Source organism: Trachurus japonicus, chromosome 18, assembly GCF_045865225.1.
Source record: "Trachurus japonicus isolate A0001 chromosome 18, Traja_1.0".
In the NCBI taxonomy this organism is placed as follows: domain Eukaryota; kingdom Metazoa; phylum Chordata; class Actinopteri; order Carangiformes; family Carangidae; genus Trachurus; species Trachurus japonicus.
Window position 1 is genome coordinate 7,834,060 of NC_140924.1, and position 26,111 is coordinate 7,860,170.

At 39.6% G+C, this 26,111-nt stretch overlaps 2 protein-coding genes across 3 annotated transcripts in view; one reads left to right on the forward strand and one right to left on the reverse strand.

The window, feature by feature from the left end:
• The window catches only part of LOC146968591 (serine/threonine-protein kinase 26-like), a 39,819-nt gene extending 27,154 nt beyond the window's left edge, over positions 1-12,665 (reverse strand). The window contains exon 1 of one of the 2 annotated variants that reach the window (XM_085758894.1): positions 12,387-12,665. In XM_085758894.1, the coding sequence (XP_085615020.1) occupies positions 12,387-12,407 (21 nt within the window). In that variant the 5' untranslated portion in view covers positions 12,408-12,665. The remainder of the gene's footprint in view (positions 1-12,386) is intronic. The other variant, XM_085758895.1, reaches the window with a different exon arrangement.
• A 2,070-nt stretch (positions 12,666-14,735) lies between these two features.
• LOC146968592 (palmitoyltransferase ZDHHC3) lies at positions 14,736-23,876 on the forward strand. The gene is made up of 9 exons (XM_085806471.1): positions 14,736-14,879; positions 16,447-16,535; positions 17,324-17,397; positions 18,332-18,444; positions 20,183-20,244; positions 20,358-20,481; positions 22,044-22,116; positions 22,244-22,433; positions 23,637-23,876. Exons 1-9 carry the CDS (start codon positions 14,755-14,757, stop codon positions 23,726-23,728), a joined length of 942 nt encoding a protein of 313 aa, XP_085662597.1. The 5' UTR covers positions 14,736-14,754; the 3' UTR covers positions 23,729-23,876.
• The last annotated feature ends 2,235 nt before the right edge of the window (positions 23,877-26,111 follow it).

The window sequence follows — 26,111 nt, forward strand, 5'->3', positions numbered from 1 at the left end:
TGTCATCTGCCAGAAATATCAAAAACACCAAAACACAAATTAAATTTAAAAAGAGGAACTTGTCTGATCTTGTGTGACTGAAACAACCTCTTTGCTTCAGCCTCAAAATAAAAGCCTCAGCTGTTCAAACCCCAACGTATGATCCTCCATGATATCACATGATGCTGAATTTTCTGCTGAAATCATGGTATTAATTGGAGGAAAATTACATTAGAGCTGATTAGTGGATCAGTTGATCAAAAGAAAATTACGTGGTAACTGTTTCCGATCAATTAAATGATATTTTTAGTTCAGTTCTTCTGGTTCCGACTTCACAAATGTGAAAGTTTGAGAGACGTTTGTTGGTAAACACGGTGTGGACCAGCACCATGGACAAAATCCACATCACAAAGTCACAGGAAGTCCTGGCAGCTGGTTTTAAAGGGATAGTTCAACGTTTTGGGAAATGGGCCCATTGCCATAATCCCTATAGTCATAGCAGTAGGTTTGTTACCTTTAATTGTCGGTGCAAGCTATTTTTAGAACGGCGGAGCAGAGCCGCGAGCTGCTCAGAGCTACGCTACGGAGGCTCATTATGGGATTTCTTGGTTTCCCTCATCAAACTCATCAAATACACAATCCAACAACTCCACAACGCTCTGGTGGACAAGTTGTGACCTGCACATTCACCACGCTATGAGATAATAACACAACGTCACCAGACAGAGTTGTTTTAGAGGGAAATTCATGCAAAACCACTGATGCCGCGTTGCCTTCAGGAACTGTTTTTCATCAAGCAGTCTCTGCATTTCCCTCTAAAACAACTCTGTCTGGTAACGTTGTGTTATTATCTCATAGTGTGGTGAATGTGCAGGTCACAACTTGTCCACCAGAGCGTTGTGGAGTTGTTGGATTGTGTATTTGATGAGTTTGATGGGGGAAACCAAGAAATCCCATGAGCCTCCGTAGCGTAGCTCTGAGCAGCTCACGGCTCTGCTCCGCCGTTCTAAAAACAGCTTGCACCGACAATTAAAGGTAACGAACCTACTGCTATGACTATAGGGATTATGGCAATGGGCCAATTTGCCAAAAATGTTGAACTATCCCTTTAAGGCTCAGTTTCTGAGTTTTGATAAACATCTACCTCCCAGGTTTAAAACTTAAAACTTTAAAACTATCACTGACTAAACATTCAGTCTCAGTTCTCATTTCAAATCTTACTTTTTTAGTTTGTTTTAGTTTTATTTTCTTTGTGTGAAATTGGTTGTTAGCTAAATGTTTTCACTGAAATTGACAAATACTTGATATATTGTGCAAGATAAAAATAAAAAGGTTTGCATATGTTTTTGTGTTGAAAATAAGTCATTCACTCACTAAATCGCAATTTACATCACATTAGACTGAGCTTGAACAGAAACAGAGGATTTGCATGTCATAGAGGAACAGAGTTAAAGAGAAACACACACACCTGAGTTAACCAGCTGAAGGTTAAACGGTGATAAGGGAAACACACAGAGACAGAGAGAGAGAGGGAGAGAAGGAGAGAGAGAAAGAGTGGTGGAGCCGGGTTTTAAAGGTCATTGAACTCCGGTCGGTTCAGCATGCAAACACTCGGCTGCCCAGGAAAAAAAAACTTGGACGAGGACGTGGAAACTCTCTGAGGGAGCGAGCTCCATGTTTTTACTAACAAGTGGTGTCCAAATAGCCAAACAACAACAAAAAAATCTGTGTGTGAGCATATGTGTGTGTGTGTGTGTGTTGGAGGTCAAAGGTCACAGCTGCTGGAGGAGGAAGTACAAACACAGCATTCTGTAAAAACGACCTTCACAGAGATGCACCGTGTTGAAAACGTGAAGGATCTGTAGCGTTGATCAGTCTGAATGTGATGAGGAGGATGTGACTCATCCACATCCTCAACTCATCAACCCACTGTCACACAGGACAACCAGCTCACACACTGAAACGAGGAAAGGTTTGATATTTCTTATTCAAGGACATTACTTGATTACCATTTTTTATGCAATTTGGAGAAATTAAAGAATATTAACTGAACTTATTGTTTTGTTTTATCATGTTTTTGAGCTGAAACACCTTGCTTGTTACTGTCTGTAATGTTAATGTAATCATCATTAAACTAGGGCTGTCACAACGAACTTCGCTATTCCAACAGAATTCAAATTATTTTAAAAATGAGGTGGAAACTGACGTCCAATCGTGTGCCTTCCACAACGACGCAAATTAACGTTGTGCGCCGCAACGTTCGTGGAACTAAACGTGTGGATAAAACAAACTATTTTGTTGTTGTTGTTGTGCGACGTAGAGCTGCAGCTTCACATTTCCAAGCAACGTTTTTATAATTGCCCGTTCATCCGGCTGGGGCGGTGCCTACGTGTTCCCACACTTTTTCTTTTTATCGATCGATCTGCGGACCACTGACGTATAATCCGTGCGTCTGCATTATCCAATGCAAAAAAAAAAAATACACACTTTCATCCCGGATTTACTCAAAAATAGAATTTTGCACAAAGTTTGGCCTACATCGTCTGATAGATGAGTTATCACATTAATTTTATGATCCAGAGTGGGCTCAAATTCAGTTTTCTTTTCTGTACACCTTTAAGTGTGTTGCAAATGTTACATAACAGATTTGGATGGAATGCCCTTTAGTGGACGCGGGACGTAATAATAAGCTGGTATAGATGTAATGAGCTAAAAAAAAAACATAAAAAATTGAATATAATTTGAATATTTAACATCAGAAGCATTACATTGTATTAACAAAAATAATACAATCGTGCAGCACAAGCATAATGAAGCTAATGCTACTCAGCAGGATTTTCTGTCAGTCGACTCAAACTTGAACCCAAACTTCACTTGTGTCTTTGTTGTGTTATTATTCAGATCTTTATTGCAGACTCATGGTCCATTTGGTCCGTTACAATAAAGGACAATAAACTTGTTGACAGGTCCTGGACCAGCTCAGCATGGATGTAAACAAACCCCCCCAAACACAGACAGGAGAGCGCAGAGCGGAGCACCGAGCGCCGAGCGGAGCCTCACGCCCCAGAAACACTGACTCACCCTCTATCAGCCACAGACACACAAACAAACACACAACGAGTTTCAGCCAAGTGGTTATGTCACGACGGGGCGTCTGAAAGCAGCTGGAGCTCTGAGGAAGGTGCAGCCGTCAGAAATGACAAAGAGCAGAGGACACGCCTGCACACGACTTCCCTCACAACTATAGGGATGTCACTGTGATTATACATTTTCTTGGAACGATTATTGTCAGAGAAATAATCACAGTACTACGATTATCACGATTATTATGCATCAATAAATGTCACAACAGTATGAATGTGTAAAATGATCAAATATAGTCAAAATATAATTACATTACTCATTGTTTACACTAAATATTTCAAGTATCTATTAATATGTGACCAACTATTAATCCCCAGGGGAAATGTTTGAAATATTCAGGTCATAAATTGTCATCTATACCAAATATTTGTGTTCATTTTAATAGTTTTTTGTTTTGTTTTGCTTTTTTTCAAAATTAAAAATGGCACGCTAACATTTAAATTCCTACCAATTCAACGTTACGTATTTAGTTTTTTTTTGCACCCCCTCCTTTTTTTTTCCTAACTTTTTTCTTCGCCTGGCTTTTTAAAAAAAATTTTAAATTTGGATGGCCCTAATACTACGAAGGAGTATTAGTTACGTTAGTTAAATGGACCAGTATCTGTGCATTTACCTTTATTTTGGCGCACATCTGCCGATATGGTTCCAACATCATCTTTTTGTGAAAGTGACGGTATTTAGGAATCTTTACGATTAATTAATTGCAGCGTTTAATACCACGATTAATTGTGAAAACAAGTAATGGTGACATCCCTACCCACAGTGTCGTCACTCAGCCACGCCGCCGCCGCCGACCTGTAGCGTGCAGCGTGCGGGAAGGTTCAGCACCGGAGCGCGGGAAAGTTTGGCTGACCCCCCCCCCCCACTCCCCCCATGTGAAGAGTTACAGTTGAGCCGAGACAGGAAGTCCTCGACTCTCTGTTTGTCTCGGTGGAGAAGAGGTCAGAGGTCGTCTGAAGACATCGACTGTGGAGCCGGTGGGGATTCAGACTCACTCAGTCTGAACCCTCGGCTTCTTCTGATGCGTTCAAGGTCTGCTCTGGTCTTTAAGCCGACACATACGAAGCTTAAACCAAAACCACAGTGGGTCCAAACTAAACATCATTCAATCCCACACAACTTTATTCCACAGCATGTGTTTGACAAAACTCTGAAGACTTTGAACAAAACCAAATGAAGAGCTCTTTTCCAAAACGCATTAAACGCCAAATTTAAAAAAAAAAAAGAGTTTGTCACGCCATTTTGCTGTGCACTGAACCTATTTACCTATCCCCCCCCCCCCCACACACACACACACACATGTTCTCTTTCTTTCTTTCTTTCTTTCTTTCTTTTTGTTGTTTGGTTTTTCACTACAGAAACCATCAGTTTTTGTTTTTTTAAATGTGGATTTATAGCTTTTTGAAAAAATAAATAAATAAATAAACTTTGAGTTTTTAATCAACAATATTGTTGTTTGATTTAATAATCATTGTTCAACATGTTCAGACTGAGCCAACAATCATTTTAACAGGATAAATTGAATATTAACAAAATGGGTGGGTCTAGGTAAAACATTTCAATTTCTGGAAAACTATTAAAATTGATTTATAGCGTTTTTGAAAAGAGCTCTTCAAATATAACATGACATATTGATGAAAATGTGATTGTTTGCAGCGTAATGTTGCATTAAATGACATTTGATGCAACTTTATCCATTTTATCCAACAACAGAAAGGAAAAGTCTCATTAAACTGGTGTAAAAACATTTACCCCAGTCAATTGCTCATCCTCCCAATACTGTACTGTTGTACAATTCGCACAAATAAAGAGAGTGTTGATGTAAAAAGCATGGCAGCAATCATTGGTTACCAAGGAGACCCTTTTATCAGTCTTGTTGAGTCCAAGCGACATGTTTGATTTACTATCTGAAAAGATTAAGACAAAAAAGAAACCCCACAATCTGAACTTTTGTGAAATTTTGGCAATATTCATAAAAAAAATCAATAACCAATGTTGACCCAAAACCATGACCACTGCACTAACGTAACCTCAGCAACAACTCGTCCTTCACCCACTTCTCATCCAGATTAAGTCATTTATTCAACCCAACTTTATCACTAAACCATTGAATGACACTTGAGTGACCTCAGATACTACGAGTCCACCCAACGTTTATTTCAAAAGCAGCAATAAAAACCGTGTTTCCTTCCTTGTACCTGACCATCTGAATCGCTCTGAGGGTTTCCCGTAACAACCATCAACACCATCAATCAATTAAGCAATAAAACTTCATCCAGCAGCCTGGTATCAGCTGGAGACGGTGAGTCATCGTCTCATAAGGACTGAACTAACATTTCTGATTTATGACCCGCAAATGTATTTTTTAAATGACCAGTAAATAGAGGCATTACAAAACTGAAACATTCACCACAAACACAGATGACGAATGGATGAAAGTAGCGCTCAGGATGCTAATGCTAATAAAACACCGACCAGCTGATGGCGCGATATCGAAACTACAGGGCTCAGAGGCCGCCATTCCTTCAAATTTCTTTCTTTTTTTTTTAAATTGTTGCAAATACACCACCGTCGCATGTCTCCACCTTCACAGCAGAGTCTTACACTGGGACGGGTAATTTGCAATACGTCCAACAGCTGTTGAGCTATTTCGACTAAAAATGGGGAAAACAAAGCCAGAAAAGTTAGCAACCGAATCTGATAATTAGCGGATCAATGTACCGTACTTTCCGGACTATAGAGAGCATGGGTGGGAGAAAAAATCGATTCACATAAGTATCGCGATATTTTTTTGACGATTTTTAAATTGATTTTTTTTTTTTTTTTCCAAAAGAATTGATTTTTTTTTTTTTTTAATATTGTTTTGAATAAGTTCACTTTATAATGGAGTATGTTAATTTATAGTCTACTACAGTATTTGTGTACAGATAAATGTTAAATGTTAAAATGTAGCGGTTTATTTCAGTCTATATCTCATTTTGTCAGAAAGGTTTCAGAAGCCTGACTAAAAATCGAGAAAATCGGCAATATCGTAGAATCGCAATTTAAATCGGCATCCAAAAAGTCCTAGAAGAATCGAATCGGGAGAAAAGCATATCGTCCCAGCCCTAATAGAGAGCACCTGAGTCTAAATTTTAAAAGAAAATACATACTGTATATAGGCCGCACTTGAATATAAGCCGCAGGTTTTCATGTTACATGTAACATGAGATATTTACACAGAAAGACAGTAGGGAACTCTGTAAGTCCGCTCGCTTTTCCGCTGTTTTGGTTACGCTCCTCTCCGCCATGTGCATTTGTTTACAACGAAGCCGGTGAAAACTCAATAAATGGAGCGGTGGAAAACGTTACATAACATATACGATGTTACGGCATGTGTGTGTTTGTGTAGTCTTAACCGTCATAAACAAAAGATTACAGGTTACGGAGCGCGTTTGTGTTGCGGTGTGCAGAGACGAGAGCTGGGACACCGGGGCGAGGAAAGAAGTAGCAGCTTATAGTCCGGAAAGTACGGTAGGTATCTGTGGCTGCACGGATTCTGGAAAAGGAAAGGAAAGGAAAGGAAAAGTTCCTCAAAGGTGGTTTTTTAAGACTGGATTTCCTCTGGTTCACTGAGCTCACACCTCCGTTTCCAGCCCAACACTGCAACACAGTGTCTGAGATTACACAACAAGTGGCATCAAACAGACCATAACTGATCCTGTGATCAGTTTATTTACAGAGCAGTCGGTCAAATCACTGCAAAAAACCCATTGGATATTTGAACTGGTCGTTTTTTTAGTCATTTTCAAAGCTAAAAGTGACACAAATGTGTTTGATCCAGCTCCTCAGATGTGATTATTTGCTGTTTTTCTTTGTTTACCATCAAGATAAACTGTATATCTGCATTGAGTAGGCCTATATTCTGACATTTTATTAACAAAACCACCAATCAACAAATACATGGGAAACAACTGGAGGATGAACATAATGAAAACAATCACTGGTTTATTTATAGAGCGTCTTGTTGTGCTGCACATCGTAAAAGCCTGATGGATTGGTGGTTGGTCTATTTCAATCTGGAGACTCGCCGCCACAGTAACTCACTGTGGGACGTCCTGAGAGACTTCATAAAAAGACATCGGCCCCAAGGAAGCAAATGTTACAGGCCAACAATGAAACATCTTATCAACAGACTGTGGAAGCTTTGTAAATAACAGAGTCAGCTGAGCAGCAGCCTCAGTAGCTAACCATTACACAACTTCTACATTACATCAGGCCGCATTTCTCTGCTTCATGATGAAACTTTTGTCGTCTCAAAGAGAAAAAAAAAAGGGGAAGTGGACATGAGAACAACACGACTGTGATGAGCCAATAAGCCACAGACGAGTTCAGCAGCAGCCGCCTGACGTTGTCCAAAGTGTTGGGATTTCACAGCAGCACAATGTCGTCTATTGATGACAAACAGGGAAAAAGTGACGGTGGGTTCACAGATCAGGGACGTTTGTTTCCTTGTGCGACCTTTTTCGCAGCTCTTTCATGGAACTAACTGTCCCAGGGTCTCTGCAGGTTTCAGCAAGTCAAGTTTAAGACTTTTTAAGACCTTTTTAATCCCACCTTGAATGAAATTTAAGACCCAAAAAAAAAAGAATTAAAAAAAATCCTATAAATATAAGCGATGGTTGGGGATCCCACTGTACTACAACCTCAATGACAATCAGTCAAGTTTACTTATTGTCTGTTATTAATAAACAAACTGATAATCAATACAAAACTAGAAAAAGCACCAAGGAAGAAAGGAAGGAGTCTGCGTGCGACTGACAATGAAATCACTCACACAACTTTTACTCAAGGACAAATGGAAAAATGAGCAGTTCTAAGTGTTGAAATGAGAACCAGAAGGCTGTAGGAGGGCATACAGGTGCATCTCAGTGAATTAGAATAAATGTAGACAAAATGTAGGGAAAAAAGACCAATTTAAAAAAGCATTTTTAATATGGAAATGTTTGCTTTCTGATAAGTTTGTCCATCTATATGCTCTCAATACTTGGTGGGGGCTTTGTGACTTGAACTACTGGAAATAGAGTTGTCCATGTTATTCTGGTGCATCTCAGTATTTAAGACCATCTTAAGAAATTTCTGATAAATGTAATACTTTTGAAGGCCTTAATTTTAGATACATGAATTTAAGACTTTTTAAGGATCCGCAGATACCCTGTATCCACTTCAACCAAATGCCCACGAGCAGCAATACAACCAGACGAAGGCATGACGGAGCTGGACTCCAACAAAGGCTGCAACTAGGGTTGTTGCAAAATTCTTACTTCTTATTCTAAACTTTCCATGGGAAATAACGGGAATAAATCAGAAATTTACAAAATTTAAGGTTGCCCCTTGGGGTGGGGGGGTGATATTTGACTCAACATTCATGTTTTTGTTGTTCAATAAAATAATTGATTGTTCATCAAGGCCGTAACCTCTCTTTCTATATTTATACTATACTTTATATATACCGTTCTTTCTGGACTATAAGCTGCTACTTTTTTCCAACACAAACGCGCTCCATAACCGCAATCTTTTGTTTATGACGGTTAAGACTGCACAAACACACACGCCATAACATCGTATATGTTACGTAAAGTTATCCACAGCTCCATTTTTTGATTTTTTGCCGGCTTCGTTGTAAACAAATACTGTCTTTCTGTGTAAATATCTCACGTCACAACATGAAAACCTGACGCTTATATCCAAGTGCGACATAGATATGTATTTTCTTTTAAAATTTAGCTGGTGGAGCTTATAGTCAGGTGCGCTCTAGAGTCCGGAAAGTACGGTAAATTCGCTAACACATGGGATACTTTTTTCTTTTTTAAATCAGCTAGCTATATATTGGGGGGGGGGGGACATTTTGAGCATATTTGAATTTTGGGGGGGATGTGTCCCCCCCAATGTATATGTTAATTACGGCCTTGTTGTTCATACAAGAATTAAAACTTGATAAAGTTCTACTCACAAATAAATCTGTTGAAATGTCATGTTTTTTAATTGTATTATTTTGTGTCTGCGTATGACAAAACAACATATTTGGACTACATTTATTTTTGGATATGATACAGTTTGTTTAAATGACCCCCAATTTCCAGTTAATTCCCATAAATTCCCATGGAAATTTTCCACCCCTTTGCATTGCAACCCTAGCTGCAACTTTGCAACATCATTAATTATCATGTTATTTAAACTAATGTATTAATTGATTGACATCTAGATGTTAAAAGAAATCTACAGCTGCAGCCAGATGTTATTTTCTCAACTAACTGCTTTGGACTGTTTGGATTTTAGTGTCAGACAATAAATACCAGATTTACCAGCACGAGATTCACTTCATTAAGCTGGGTCTGTGGCCTAAACATTAAAAGCAGACGGCCAAGAAAACAAAACAATGAACTGAAAGAAGTTTAAAAAAAAAACACTTTCAATTCTTTGATCTATTGCTCGACCATAAAAGTATTTACTACGGCAGCTCTGCGGTACCAGACGCCTTCACACAATGAAGTCGTCAACATCCAAACAGCCGGAAATACCGGTATTAGATTTGCACGTGAATGAAACAGCTACCTGGCAACCTGCATGACTAACATTTTCGGTTCAACGCTCATTTATCAAAACGACAGCTAGTTGAATAATCTATTGGTTTGGTTGGGCGCCAGCAAACTGATGGAGGAGGTTTCTGCACAAAGCTAAACTTCTCAAGATGGCGACGTTTCACAGACTGAATGATTTTAAGGTGAGACACTACAGGTGAATAGGGTAAAAAAAATTTAACTAACAGATATCACCATGAAACTTCCCAAGTTTATCACTTACATTAAGACAAATATTTTTTGTATTACAAGTTTTGTCAAATTTTATGTTTAAATATGTAAATGAGCCAATATCTAATGAAATATGCGCTAATTTGCATACATTTCCAGAACCAAAATCTGAACAATGGATGAAGCCTCTTTCAAAATTCTTGTTTTATTTTGTTGACATATTAGAATCAGAAGTTTTTACAGAGGGGATTTTGGATATCTCTTTTTATCACTTTGTAAATGAGAAAATACTGTCACCAGCCCTAAAAAAAAATCAAATTTCGCCCTGTTTTTAGGAATAAAATGTTGTATAAATCAGGCTGTGAATGATATATCAACAATCCCCTCTGTAAAAACCTTCAGAATATAGAAAGGGATCAAACTGGAAGGTTTGGTGTCTGTAAGTGCTGCTGAAGTGGAGATTTATAGCTCAGATTCTGAGGAAAAACTCATTTTGAGAAAACGGCCTTTAAGTCTTGTACTTTAAAACTCCATAGATTGTTAATGTACATCGTATATTTACGATTGGTTGCCAATACGGAGGAAATGATCATTTTTGGAGCCCACATCATTGTTCAGGAGAGAGAGCTTTACAATGATACCTGACATGACATGGTCAGACAACAGGCACAACGTTTGGTGAATTTAGGAGAAATCTACTGACAAAAGAGACAAAAGGAAGTAAAATCACCACCTTAATGTGGATTTTCTACCATTTCTTTAGACTTTTCTGAAAGAATACATGTTAGTTATTGTTAGTGTTTTTGCCTGTAGTGTCTCTCCCTCAGCAGATTAATCAATAATGAAAAATAATCATTAGCTGCAGCCTTGATGTGGACTGGAACATAAACACAGTGGCTATGTGCCGTTACAAAGTTGTTTTTAGCGTTGTTGCTCAACACATCCCATCATGCACCATCAATCTCCATGTCAGGTACAACAGACATGTCTGTCAGCCTGGCTGCTGCAGCTGCCGGGTGTCAGGTGTGTGTGTGTGTGTGTGTGTGTGTGTGTGTGTGTGTGTGTGTGTGTGTGTGTGTGTTGTTTTAAGCAGCCACTTCCCCTCCCGCCCACCTGGGACAAACAGAGCTGACAGGCTGGCAGCCAGTCCCACAGGTAGACACACCTGAGAGCCGGCCAAACCAGAGGGCCAACGACACACAAAGCTCTCTCTCACACACACACACATACACACAGACACACACAATGCAGCTACTGACTTCACCTCTGTAAAACCAGCACAGGTGTGATCACCATCATGTACGTCTGATTGGACATTGTAGCCTACAGTTAGTTACACCACCGATGATAAAAAAGTCATAAAGCCACTGCTGTGCTGAGCAACGACGACAATGTAGGTCACTGAAGACGTAAGGTAGGAATATCAGACACACCTAATGCTTTAGTGTATGGGTGCAGTCCTAATACAGCCCATAGTTAATTGTATCACACTGATAAATCCAACAAAAAAATCATTTAAAGCCAATAAAGTAGCTAATCCAAGAGTGACAATAGGAGTCCACAGACTAAGTAGGCCTACATTTAGGAATATAATGGCATTATAATGTAGATAGAAACGCTGTTTGGAGTACCAGGATTGTAAATATGAGTCACTATGATAATAATACAAGCAGCCAAGTATACTCCAGACATTATACACATTCAGCTCATTGTAAACTCCACCAGACATATAGTAGCTACAATAAAGAATCACTATGAGAGCACTGGACAACTGCATCTTATAGCCTATTAAGTAGAAAAGTATTATTTCTGTGAATCAAAGACCAAGAAGTGACTGTAAATCCAACTTGAAGCACCACCAACACAACCTAAATCACCGTATAAGTACTGTATAAGAATAAAATAGAGATATATAACATCATTTAGTCACTATAAACTCTCACTCAAGGGACCTCTGAGGGGAAATAAACACAACAAAGTCACTGTGAAGTACTATTAAACAGCATACCATGAGTATATGGAGCCAAAATAAGAGAAATAAACACCTTAAAGTCACTATAATCCACAAAGTAGACTAAAGTTGTATTTTAAGTCATATGGAGTAATAAAAAGCACCAAGGGATAAATCAAAAGTAAATAAAAGTCAATGTAGTGTGCCACGCATTCATAAAAAAAACACACTGGGCCACTAAATCATTATCATACAGACATTTCTAATCTACACGCCGAGACTGGTTCACTTGAATAGCTATAACGACTGCTGGACGTTTCTATTATATCACATTTTCACGTTGTATTTGCATTTCAGATGTACTACAGTAGGAAACGGCCTGTGGCTACAACACAATGTGCCCTCCGGTGTTGACAAACTGGTTTGGTTTGCTCGTGTCGTCGCTAAATAAAATAAAATGACCGCAAAAAACACTAACAAACACCTAACAAACCGACTTTGGCGACCACCTTTCCACTTACCTGCATACCAGGAACTTCCATGGTTACTTGTTAGTCTGAACGCCCTGTTCCTCCTCCAGGTTGGGCTGCGTTTTCCTCCTTCTTCTTCTACTTCTTCTTTGTTGTTGCTTTCTTTTTTTAATCCCACTTCGAATTTACCAAAGAAGAAAAGTCCCAAAACGTCGTATTGTTACGTATCCGATGGAAAAGGCGGTTAGCTAGTTTGCAGTGCAGGAGTGTAAAAAAAAAAAAAAAGAAGTGTCGAAACGTACAAACTACAAACACACACGTCCTGAGAGACTGTGTGTGTGTGTGCAGTAACGAGAAAAAAAAAAAAGTGTTGAGCAAACGGAGGATGACGAAGTGGTTACTGCCCACTTCGAGGGAGGAGCGACGCTGTGTCACTTTTTTTTTTAAACACACGAGGATATTTACTGCCACCTTTTGTTTTTGTGGTGTCAGTGTTTCTGTACATCTAATTATATATGAATATATTGAAAAAATAAGTGTTTAAATGTTAGAAAGTAAAAAAAAAAGAACTAAAAACAAATTTGAGTCTCATGCTGCCTTCAAATGCAACTCGTAAAACTCAACTACATTCATTTAAAGGCGTAAGAGGCAAGAGGCTGAAAAAAAAATAATTTGAACGGCACTAAGTGATTGTTGGCACTTGTCCTTTTGCACTTTTTATCTCTTGTTGTCTCTGTTACTGTTGTTGTCTTCGCTGCTAGCTGTAAATCGAATTGCCGTTAGGGGATAATAAAGATATCCATGATCCTATACAGGCCTCTAGGCTATATCTTTATTTACAGACAGCAAGTCCACTGATTAAAGGCGACAAGATAAGGTTACTAACAAACAAACAAACAATTTCAGATTTTTTTTTTTTTTAAATGGGAACTTTGCAAGAATTAAAATGAGATTAATTAAACAATATTCTTTTTCAGCTGGAGCGTCACTCTTTATAAAATGAATCTACAAATATCTTGCCACAGTTTACGGGTATATTCACATTTCCAAAACAGATGAATAACAAGTCTCAGTATGGGAGTCACAAAAAGTTTTTTCCTTTTTTTTTTCAACTTTATTTGACAAAATCATGTACAAACAACATGGCTTATGTCAAAATTAACATTCCACAGGAGCAGGTGCATTGAGGAGTGCAGAATACAGACTTAACTTGAGAAATAAATAAATGAAATAGCTAATAAAATAAAGTAAACAACTTTAGCTAGGGCTTTTGTCGCAGAGCATATTTTTCAAATAAACTGAAAAGTTTCATTGCATGTTTACTTTTCATTATGTTAAGGGCTTTGGTGAAAGATAGAAATTCGTTATGAAACACATAGAACCTAGGTTTCACTTTCATGTATTTACACTTGTGTATAGACCAGAGCGGCATTTTTATGCAAATGAGAATGACTGATGCATCCTGGGTAATTTAGGGGCAGCGCCCGGCATCCCTCCATTGAAAGTTGGCTATTAAAGGTGTACAGAAAAGAAAACTGAATTTGAGCCCACTCTGGATCATAAAATTAATGTAATAACTCATCTTTCAGACGATGTAGGCCAAACTTTGTGCAAAATTCTATTTTTGAGTAAATCCGGGATGAAAGTGTGTATTTTTTTTTTCGCATTGGATAACGCAGGCGCACGGATTATACGTCAGCCTGTACACGATTCATCAGCCACTGATATTGGATCTGTCATCCGTCATTCAAACGTCTGAGAGACGCACACACACACACAGCTCGGTCTCGCCCCAAGCTTTGAATATCCTGCCCGCTCGATAACGACCAATCAAATTCGTTTTCCTTACTCGGGTAAACTCGTGTTGCAGCTTGTGACAACTCGGCGCGACAAACAGGACAAACGGCCGTTTCTGTACACCTTTAACAGGCTATTTACAGACAACACTTAGCCAAAACCTACCCGGTGATTCGACCAAATACGTGTAGATGTCTGGGTCAGACATTTCTGGCCACTGTGTGGAGTCATTGATCATCGTGGGAGGCTAAATGAGCATACCGGTAGATTAATTAATTGTAATTTTTCAAGATAGCGTGAACGGTGGGTTTCAAAGAGGGTGTCAAAATAATTATGAGACATAGTGCTACAAAAGAAACAAAAAATAAAACATTCAAATCGATTGTTAGTTAGTCTACGCTTCATCAAAACACAAAAAGCCACTGAGTGCAATTTAAAAATGCCGGGTGCTGCCCCTAAACTACCCAGGATGCATCAGTCATTCTCATTTGCATAAAAAATGCCGCTCTGGTCAAAAAATTAAAAGTTTTTTTTTCCTACGGTCCGCGAAGGCAGCGTCGGGCTCGGCTCTGACGTCATGCGGAAGTGTGACGGAAGGGGGCGGGGCCGAGCCCGGCAGAAGATGGCGTCGCTGCGCTGTAGGCGAGACCCCTGCGGCGTTATCTGTCTGGTCCTGACCTACTTCAGCGTGTTTTACGCGGACTACGTGGTGGTCCAGTATGTGCTCATCCCCGCCTACTCGGACAGGTCGGTACTTCGCCTCCTTCTGGGTCGTTTCAGCCGGTAACCGAGCCGACATGGCGGCGTCTCCCGCTCCGTCTGACGGCAGCTTCTCTCTCTGTCTTCCCCAACACGGAAACCCACTCAAACCATACAGCTGTTGTTGTGTTTTAACGTTACAGAGACGTAATCATAATCCGTAACTGTTTCATGTTGACATGGCAACAGGTAACGCGTGTGTTTTGTGTATTTTATTTTTTTATTTTTAGTGAGGGGGAGTTTGTTTACAAGCTTGAGGCGTCAGATCGATCCGCACCAAAACAGACTGGTGCCAATCGGCTTCCGTACTTCTTCTTTTTTTTAAAATTTGTATTAGGCTATTATTATTATTATCTTGCGCTGAGATCTGATTCAGAAATACACTGATTTAATGTTTCTTTGCTCATTCAGCAGCCAGTGCATTAGATCAGTGGTTCTCAAAGTTGGGTCCGGGGACCCCCAGGGGTCCCTGAGCGGGTTCAAGGGGGTCCCCAACTTTTTCTCAAAATTTTACCTAAATTTTTTTTCCAGAAATATTACATTTTTTCCAAAGATTTCTTGGCATTTTTCCAATAATTCATGCCATTGGAATCTGGTATCTGTCATTACTATGGCCAATGTGCGTGAGGATCATGAATGAAAAAGAAAAGTGAAAATCTGCTCTTATGCCCCTAAATTCTCTGATTGTGCTCCTAAAGTTAGTCTGACTGGAGCCCATAATGTTTATTATTAAATAATCTTTTAAATCTCTTCTAAAGACTCACTTTCATTAATTGGCCTTCTCTTAATTTGTTATATCATTGTTGTATGATTATTTTGAGGGGGGTACAGCACCTTGTAACTTGTTTTTGAAAGGCGCTTTTGATATTTTTTAGTGAGATGATGATCCTTTTTATTCAACATGAAACTCAGATTAAAATGACATTTTTAAAAACCCTTTCCTGATGAAATGTGCAAATTTTTCACCAAATAAACATCTGACCCCAAACTTTCAAGTTATAGCCTAGATGATCGCCATGGTTTTTAGCTCACTTATTTAACTTTTAATTTATACATTCAGCTTGTTTTTTAACCTTCAAAGTGTTTTTGTTTTTTTTGAATAGGCTACTAATTTTTCTTCTCAGATATGAGGAGTTGGTGTTTGTCATTGTCGTCCCTTCTTTCATTTCTTTAACATCTTTGGGTTTTAACGTGCTCCTTGTCTCACATGATGGTAAATAAAGATATTTTAGGTGTTGAAGTTTTTGTTCGACCAAATAAAACATGTGAAGGATGTTTTATGTGTTATTTTATAGATAAAATATTCCTTTAATCGTCCCATGCTGGGGAAGCCACCCAGTCCAGTCCAGTAGTGAACTGAACTGGGACTAAAAATATAGAAGAAATTGTTATTTATGTACAATAGTAGCTCATATATGGTAAAAAATAAGCCTCATATGAATCAATGACGGAAACATCGTCCTGCATGAAACAGATTGATAAGTGAAATCCCTTCAGAGGAGGAAGTTGATTGATGGTGGGTAACGGTTGTTGTGTGTTATCTTGTGTCGTGCAGCGTGTGGTGTACTCTACATGGATCGGTCTTCAACCTGATCCTGCTGCTGCTGCTGGCCTGCCACTCCAAGGCCGTCTTCTCAGATCCAGGTCAGTCGGTCGGTTACATTCACGTTCATGTCGAGAGGGAAACAAACTGATTCATTTCACTTTACTTTAAAGGGATAGTTCAACATTTTGGCAAATTGTGCCCATTGCTCTAATCCCTATAGTCATAGCAGTAGGTTCGTTACCTTTAATTGTCGGTGCAAGCTGTTTTTAGAACGGCGGAGCAGAGCCGTGAGCTGCTCAGAGCTACGCTACGGAGGCTCATTATGGGATTTCTTGGTTTCCCTCATCAAACTCATCAAATACACAATCCAACAACTCCACAACGCTCTGGTAGACAAGTTGTGACCTGCACATTCACCACGCTATGAGATAATAACACAACGTTACCAGACCGAGTTGTTTTAGAGGGAAATGCAGAGACTGATGATGAAAAACTGTCCCTGAAGGCAACGTGCATCAGAGGTTTTGCATGAATTTCCCTCTAAAACAACTCTGTCTGGTAACGTTGTGTTATTATCTCATAGCGTGGTGAATGTGCAGCTCACAACTTGTCCACCAGAGCGTTGTGGAGTTGTCGGATTGTGTATTTGATGAGTTTGATGAGGGAAACCAAGAAATCCAATGAGCCTCCGCTATAGCGTAGCTCTGAGCAGCTCACCGCTCTGCTCCGCCGTTCTAAAAACAGCTTGCACCGACAATTAAAGGTAACGAACCTACTGCTATGACTATAGGGATTATTATGGCAATGGGCCAATTTGCCAAAATGTTGAACTATCTCTTTAACTTTAACGCTGGTGTTTCATGTGTTTCATGTGTTCTCTGTGCAGGAATGGTGCCGCTGCCCGACACAGCCATCGACTTCTCAGACCTCCGCTCGCAGTCGTCTCGAATGAACGAGCGGGTGAGTCGCACAGAAGTCCTGTTGTTGTTTCCTGTCGCTGACACTTCTTCTTCTTCTTTTCTCCTTCTTCTTACTCATCATATCACATGTCAATGCTGTTTTTTTCCCTCTAAGGCTGTTATTAGTTTTTAGACACTTGAGAAAAAGTGTCTCTCCATTTCAGAGTTTATCTTATTGTTGCTTCTCTTTTCTTTTTTCTTTTTTTTGTGAACATCAACCTGCCAGTGAAGACTGGAGATGGAAATCAGCTACAATCGGCTACAATCTCATGCATCTTTACATAGAAATGCTCAAATAAAAAACTCAAATAATTCTTATATAAAAACTTGTATTAAAAATATAATAAAAAAAAACATGAAGCTCTGCAAAACTAAACTAAACAAGCAAAAGAGCTTAGAAGTCCCACTCTGAACCAATAACAGACACTGCACTTTATTGTATAATAATAAATAATAATGAATATTTTATTTGAGTAGGGACAGTGCATATTAATGAACATTGGTATAAAATACTGCAGTAAATATGCCGGATTATAGCCGAGCCGACAAGTAAATAAATATCATTTTAATGAAACAAACGAACAAAAAAGCAAGAAGCTGTAAAACACATGTTACAAATAGAAAAAGGAAAAGTTTTGTTTCAACACAAACCTTAAGGTCCGGTTAGATTGGAGCTCAGAGAAAAGTTTAAAACCTGTTATTGTCCTGAGGAGAATAATAACAATAATGATAATGGTAATAATAGAGAGGGAGCATCAGCGAGTCTGTTGTGGCTTCGCTCTGATCTCAGGTCTGTTATTATTATGACACAACAGTTTCCCACTGACCCCGCCCGGCGCCGGCTGTTGTCGTGGTAACGGCAGCAACAACAGTTCAGATAGACCAGTCACAAAGTCACTGAAAGTTTTTTGTTTCTTTCTGTGTGTGTGCGTCAGGGCTGCGAGGGCTGGACCGTCTGTAACCGCTGTGAAACCTACCGACCTCCCAGAGCGCATCACTGCCGCGTCTGTCAGAGGTGCATCCGCCGCATGGACCACCACTGTCCATGGTGAGAAAACACCTCCATCCTCCATGCATTCCCTTCTTCCTGTTTTCATTTATTCATTTATTTTTCATTTCATTTCATTTCTTTATTTATTGAATTGGGACAGTGCGCATTCATCAACACTGACGTATTAAGCATCAGTGTAAACTGGGTATCCGCGGGGTCTTGAAAAGTATTAAAAGGTGATAAATCAATTTTGGGAAAATTAAGACCCTTAAAAAAGTATTAAAAAGTCTTTTCACGGCTTTATAAAGTCTTAAATGTAGAAGGTATTTTTTCTGAATTAGCTGTCCAAGAGTTTGAGTCCTAAAAAACATTGTAAAAGTGTGTGAATTTATTCATTTTATTAAAAAACAAAGATGAACCGGTACATAAAAAAAGAAAAGAAGATTGTTTTTGTTTTTTGAGAGTGTTTTTCTGATAAACTTTGTCTTTGATTTATTATTATCCTAGCCTATTTTGAATTCTGTTGTATCATAGTGGTCTATAGTCTTTGTCACAAATTAAAACTGTTAAGTTTAAAGTGTCACTGATGTAAATGGTTACAGCTTGAAGTGGCGGTGAGGTATTGAAAAATATTGAGAAGGTCTTGAAAAAGTCTTAAAAAGGTTTTAAAATTAACTTCAAGATTCCTGTATTTACCCTGGTAAATGTGCCGGACTTAGCACAACTGCTAAATTTCAGCCGCAGTCCCAACAAGGCAGGTTTCTAAAAAACACACTGTAAAAACTCAAAATCTTTCCAAGAATATTTGTCTTATTTCTTGTTAAAATGTCTCAATTTTAGTCAAAACGAATCTCTTTCCACTTAAAATAAGACTCACCACCTAAAAATCTACTTGTTTTTAGATCATTTTCACTTGTTTCAAACACATTTTCACTTGAAATAAGTAGAAGTAGCAGTTTTTTGTGCTTGTAATAAGAAAGAAAAACTTGATCCTTGATTTTTCTACTTATTTCAAGTGAAAATCTGCTTGAAAGAAGTAAAAAGTGTCTAAAAACAAGCTGCTTTTTATGTGATGAGTCTTATTTTAAGTAGAAAGAGATTTGTTTTGACTAGAAATAAGACAAATATTCTTGGTAAGAGTTTGAGTTTTTGCAGTGCATAAACACAGAAGACTTTAAACCCTTGTGATGACAAGTCATACAATGGACAATTTCAAGACAGAACACAGACAGACAATAAATATCAAGGCAAAACAGACGCAGACAAACAAAATAAGAACAGACAATTTTAACCCACAGTTAAAGAACAATATACCATACATGCCCCGGGAACAGACTTAATCAGATTAAACAGTATTTAAGCTATATGAGTGCATGTCTGATTTGTTTTTTTAACCAATGTTTGAGATTTTTTTAAAAGAGAAAAGTAGTTGTCGCAGTTTCTGGTGTGTCATGGTAACTTGTTCCAGGACTGTGTTCCTCTTACAGAAATAACCATTTGACTAAATTTTGTTCTACGCCTCGGTACATTATAATCACCTCTGGTTCTTCGTCCTTCATTATTTTTTTTCTGAATGAATTTATTCAGTGGTGCGTTTAAAACTTTGAAAATGAGGCAACATCCATAAAATAAAAATCTGATAACTGTCTAATAAGTCAAGAATGTTAAACTTTTTTTAAAACAATACAATAATGAAAATGAAGAGGTTTCCTGTCCAGAATCTCAACTGCCTTTTTGAAGAGTCAGACTTGATGGGTTTCAATCTACTTATTCAATCTACTTATTTATCTCCCAGGATCAACAACTGTGTGGGCGAGCTCAACCAGAAATACTTCATCCAGTTTCTCTTCTACACCGGTGAGTGGACGGACTCACACTCTCAGGTAACGACCTCAGCTGCACCTGAAGGTAACACAGCCTCTGTGTGTGTGTGTGTGTGTGTGTGTATGTGTGTGTGTATGTGTGTTCAGGCATGGCCAGTCTGTACTCGTTGGTGCTGGTGGTGTCGGCCTGGGTGTGGAGGATCCGGAGGGAGGGAGAGGACGACAACGCCGAGAAAGAAGGAGAGGAGACGCCCAGCAAACACCTGATAGTGTGAGTGCAGGGGCAGCGGTGACAACTACGTATATGTACGGTGGCCCCAGGGGGTCAAAACAAATGCAAAAAAAAGTCAACGTTTCATTTATTTATTATGTTTAGAGTTTGAACGCAGCGGGGAAGCTTTCTGTTTTCTTCTCTGTTTTTGGTGTTTATATGTGCGGCAGCGTCACAGCACCACACACTAGTGTTGTAGTCAAGACCACCTAACCCGAGGCCGAGTCTAGACCGAGACCAGAGTATACCAAGACCAAGACAAGACCAAGACTTTGAAGGAGGGGGAGACCAAGTCCAAGACCGAGACCAAACAGAATAAACAGAAGCATTAGCATAGTCTATTTGTCATATTGAAAAATAAATGTATTCCAAACTGTTGGTAAAGCTAACCAGCCTGCAGAGGTACTTAACCCTTTTTACACGGTGCTTTCAAAAGCAGCAACTATGATGCTGTCACAACCAATGTATGAAGAGCATATCAACACTTGAAAGGTGATTCTGTGATGAAAAGACAAAAAAGATTTACTGTAGCCTACCTACATGATTTGTTTTGTTGTAATTTTTCCCCAAATGATTCAAGTTAAAAGTGATACACACACACGACTTTTGATAGAAACGGTCAGGATCGTCGGGGCCGACCGTCATAAATATTGAACATGTTTAATATTTACGACAGCATAGTAGGATAATCTTAAAAGCCATAAAATATTCGGCTGATTTTTTGTCCTTGGTCGGAAGGAGGAAAATCGGGCCAAAATCAGACAGTTTATCCTTATATTTGTGTGTGTAACTACATCTTAAATTAACTGGGAAGAAAAGACGCTCCGCCGAGTGTAACATAAAGTGACATTCGCCGGCAGCTGGGGCGACGTCGAACTTTTACCGACACCTGGAACGAAAACGTACAGATAAACATGGTTTGAATAAGAAAACATAAATAAAATCTCGATTTTCTTCTCTGAAAAATCGATTTCCGATTACAATTTTTTTGTTAAATGACAAACTATTTTGTGTGCTGTTTGTGTCTTTTTAAATGGACCTAGAGAGTTAAAAATAACTATCTATCTATCTATCTATCTATCTATCTATCTATCTATCTATCTATCTATCTATCTATCTATCTATCTATCTATCTATCTATCTATCTATCTATCTATCTATCTATCTATCTATCTATCTATCTATCTATCTATCTATCTATCTAAAAACGTGAGAGCTGTAACTGTGTAGTGGAAAAGGGCCGTCTTAGCCGACATGCTTGTTTACAGTGTGTGAGGAGAGCAGTGGGAGAGCGTGATGGGAGGAAGGAGGCGGCAGTCATTACGATAATTCAGCGCAGCCCAGATTCATGAACGGGGGCTTACCGTAATTACCCTAGTTAGAGTAAAAAATCGATTTTTACGATTATCAAAAAATTAATTTTTACGATTCCAAATAATCGTGATTACGATTTTAAATCGAACAGCCCTAGTACGTAGATATTTCTGGAAACAATGAGGTGTTTACGGAGATTTATTTCAAAATGAACAAGAAAAAGATCTCTCTCTCTCTGTCTCCCTCAGAGCTCACTACATCATCCTCCTGGTGGAGTCGGTGTTGTTCGGTGTGTTCGTCATGGTCATCTTCTACGATCAGGTACAAACACACACACACACAGTCTGGTTCATGTCATCTTGAAAGGCCTTCTGGGAAATGTAGGAACTCATGGGAAAGTGAAAGGGATTTTGTAAACGGATCATTGACGTCTCTTCTCTCCGTCCAGCTCATCTCCATCATCACGGACGAGACGCCCATCGAGCAGATGAGGAACCGGCTCATGATCAAGGACAGAGGCTCTTCTTTATCTTCCTCCTCCTCTTCCTCCTCCTCCTCCGCCTCCTCACAGCTGCCTCACCACGCCTCCCACACCCGCAAACCCAAGCTGGCTCTGCTGCGGGAGGTCTTCGGAAGAGGTGGGGCTTGTGTTGCTCCACCGAGCGACCGAGAGTTTTCATAGTGTAGTTAGTAGGCTGGGGGAGTGGCTGGTTTTCCCTACAGCACTGGAATAAGAGAGTAACCACACTTCCATTGAGTCCCGCGGTAAACCTCATGCGCCCGAGTGGCAGGATATGGGTATTGCAAAAGCTCCCAGAAACCCCATTCACTCCAATACATGTGTGTTGCCCATTTGCTTGTAAATTGATGAAAACGGCCGTGTTTTTGTTTTTAGGTGTCTTGATCAAAATTTTACCAGGAGCATGCAATTTAGCTCCCGTTATCTGGGATCTTAGTAGATCAGGCCTTTAAAGGGATAGTTCACCCAAAATTGAAATTTCACTCATTATCTACTCACCCTCATGTGGACTAAGGGCTGGGAGAAGTTTCAGAGTCCTCCGTGGCTTCTCTGAGTTACAGGGGGTCTCGGCGTAGCAGTGCCATATGTCCTTATAACGGTTGCAAATGGATACCAACTGTCTTCGTAACAAAAAGACACACCAAAAAACATCCAAATACCTCCATGCTGCTCGTATATAATGTCCGTCTGTTTTGTAGCGGAAGCTCCTCGTCAGTCCGTCCTCTTCCCGGTTCATCAAATTTGGACGAACTGGGAAGAGGAGCTTCCGCTACAAAACAAGCTTGAAATATAGACTTATTTAATTTTTTTCGGGACAATTTCGCATTTCGGGGCTTCAATACAAGGCGGACATTACATACGAGCAGCATGGAGGTATTTGGATGTTTTTTGGTGTGTCTTTTTGTTACGAAGACAGTTGGTATCCATTTGCAACCGTTATATGGACATATGGCACTGCTACGCCGAGACCCCCTGTAACTCAGAGAAGCCACGGAGGACTCTGAAACTTCTCCCAGCCCTTAGTCCACATGAGGGGGAGGAGATAATGAGGGAGATTTCAATTCTGGGTGAACTATCCCTTTTAATCGTTCACCAACAGTGCAGAGATGTCAGTTCTTGGGCACTTTTGCAATAATACCCATATTTAATCCCGCCACCAGGAGGTGCTTCCATTTGACCAATGTGTGTTGTTACTCTCTTATTCCAGCCCTCTAGACCGAGCTAATGAGCTGTTTTTTTAAATTTATTTTTTAAAATTATTATTATCTTTATTTATTTGTTTGTTTATTTTTTCTGTTTTATTTGTTTACTTCCTGTGCAGGGTCGGTGTTCTGCTGGCTCCTCCCTCTCCACTCCAGCCCCCCGTCGGTCGGAGGCATCTCCTACTCCGCCCTGCCCGACTACGACGTCTGAGAGAGAGAGAGAGAGAGAGGAGGCGATGAAGGTTTTTCTGTGTGTGTGTGTGTGTGTGTGTGTGTGTGTGTGTGTGTGTGTGTGTGTGTGTTTTCTGCCTAACTATGATGTCTTATCCTTGGAACTGAGAGATGAAGAGGATGAAGAGGACGAAGTGCCGAGACCCCAAGACTTTTGAAAAGTCTCTCGGAGTTTAAAAAACCAGCAGCTTCTCCTCGTTTCGTGTTTTTTTGTTTTTTTTCCACCGACGTGTTGTTTGCGTCTCGACTCCGAGCGTCACACGTTCAGATTCTCCGCTAAAAAAACAAAAACGAAGCTTTAATAATTAAAAAGCAGCTCGGCCCCAGTTTTTTACCCGCAGTTATTTACGTTCTTCTGACCCGAAGACGATTTAGTTACTGATGTGTTTTAAGTTTACAAGAGGAATTAGAGACGTTTTAGTTTGTTTTTGTCCGAATTCTCTTTCCTCCTCCTCCTCCGATGAACTGACATGGATCTTTAAAGGGATAGTTCAACATTTTGGCAAATTGGCCCATTGCCATAATCCCTATAGTCATAGCAGTAGGTTCGTTACCTTTAATTGTCGGTGCAAGCTGTTTTTAGAGCGGCGGAGCAGAGCCGTGAGCTGCTCAGAGCTACGCTACTGAGGCTCATGAGATTTCTTGGTCTCCCTCATCAAACTCATCAAATACACAATCCAACAACTCCACAACGCTCTGGTGGACAAGTTGTGACCTGCACATTCACCATGCTATGAGATAATAACACAACGTTACCAGACAGAGTTGTTTTAGAGAGAAAATCATGCAAAACCGCTGATGCGCGTTGCCTTCAGGGACAGTTTTTCATCAAGCAGTCTCTGTATTTCCCTCTAAAACAACTCCGTCTGGTAACGTTGTGTTATTATCTCATAGCGTGGTGAATGTGCAGGTCACAACTTGTCCACCAGAGCGTTGTGGAGTTGTTGGATTGTGTATTTGATGAGTTTGATGAGGGAAACCAAGAAATCTCATAATGAGCCTCCGTAGCGTAGCTCTGAGCAGCTCGCGACTCTGCTCCGCCGTTCTAAAAACAGCTTGCACCGACAATTAAAGGTAACGGACCTACTGCTACGACTATAGGGATTATGGCAATGGGCCAATTTGCCAAAATGTTGAACTATCCCTTTAAAGCCGATGAGCTCAGAGAACAAACAGGTGAAGCTTTCATGTTTATTCATTGTTTTTTTTTAAATCAGGATCATTTGACACTATTTGGCCAAAAGTTTGTGGACAAACTCTCGTTTTTTTTTAGCTCATTTTCCTTGCCTGCCTTCGAGGTCGTCGCACCGTGATGCGTGATGCGTTTGAGGTCCGAGCTTTGAGTCGTCCTCTGCAGAGCTGCTGTGTGGCTCAAATAACAAAACTATTATTACTGTTGTCTGAAATGTAATAACATGCTCAATTCAAGAGAGCAAAACCACTAATAACAGTCCTTAAACTACACGTCCACATACTTTTGGCCACGTGCATGAGTCAGACTGACGTTCACATTACACTTTAAAACCAAAACCAAAAAACCCTAACACTATAGGTCAGAGCGTATTTATCTTATAGTGGGGCGGATTAGCTCAATATTTTACACCAATCGTTCACTTGGTGATAAAAGCATGACATTTGGTGGATGTGTTGGTGAATATGTTTCAAACAAATCTGGATATTGGGCCACCTCAAAAGCACCCTATAGTGGCCGTGGCAGCCATTTGTTATGCGAATAAATGAATGATGAATATAAACTGCTCTTTTAATAATACCAACTGGTGATGTATTGTATATTGTTGGAAAGCCTGATTAGTCACCTTTACAACGAGGTACAGCTTGTAAGGATCGTGCATTCATGGAAGGAGCAACGGGGCTAAACGTGTGGGTAGCGCACCCCAACAATGTGCATCCCCTGTGGGGCGGATTAGCTCAATAAATCACAAGAATTGTTTTTTTTGTGACAGAAGCACAACATTTGGTGGAGGTGTTGGTGGATACATTTTTGAAACATGGTTTTTAAGGACCCTTAAGATGTCTACTTAAGATTTTTGCTTGTTGCCCGGGTCAACTAATGTTCCATGGGGTTTTTTTCGGTGGCCATTTTGAATTCATGTCCGCACGAATGGTGAAAACGCCAATTTTCATAACTCCTGAACCAGACATCATACAAAGACAAATGAACACACTTTTTCCAATAATTATGACACTATAATACATAGTTGGTATAATTAAAAGGGTAGTTTTTATTCATCATTCATTTATTCACATAACAAATGGCTCCCACGGCCACTAGGGGGCGCTTTTGAGGTGGCCCAATATCCAGATTTGTCTGAAACATATTCACCTACACATCTACCAAATTT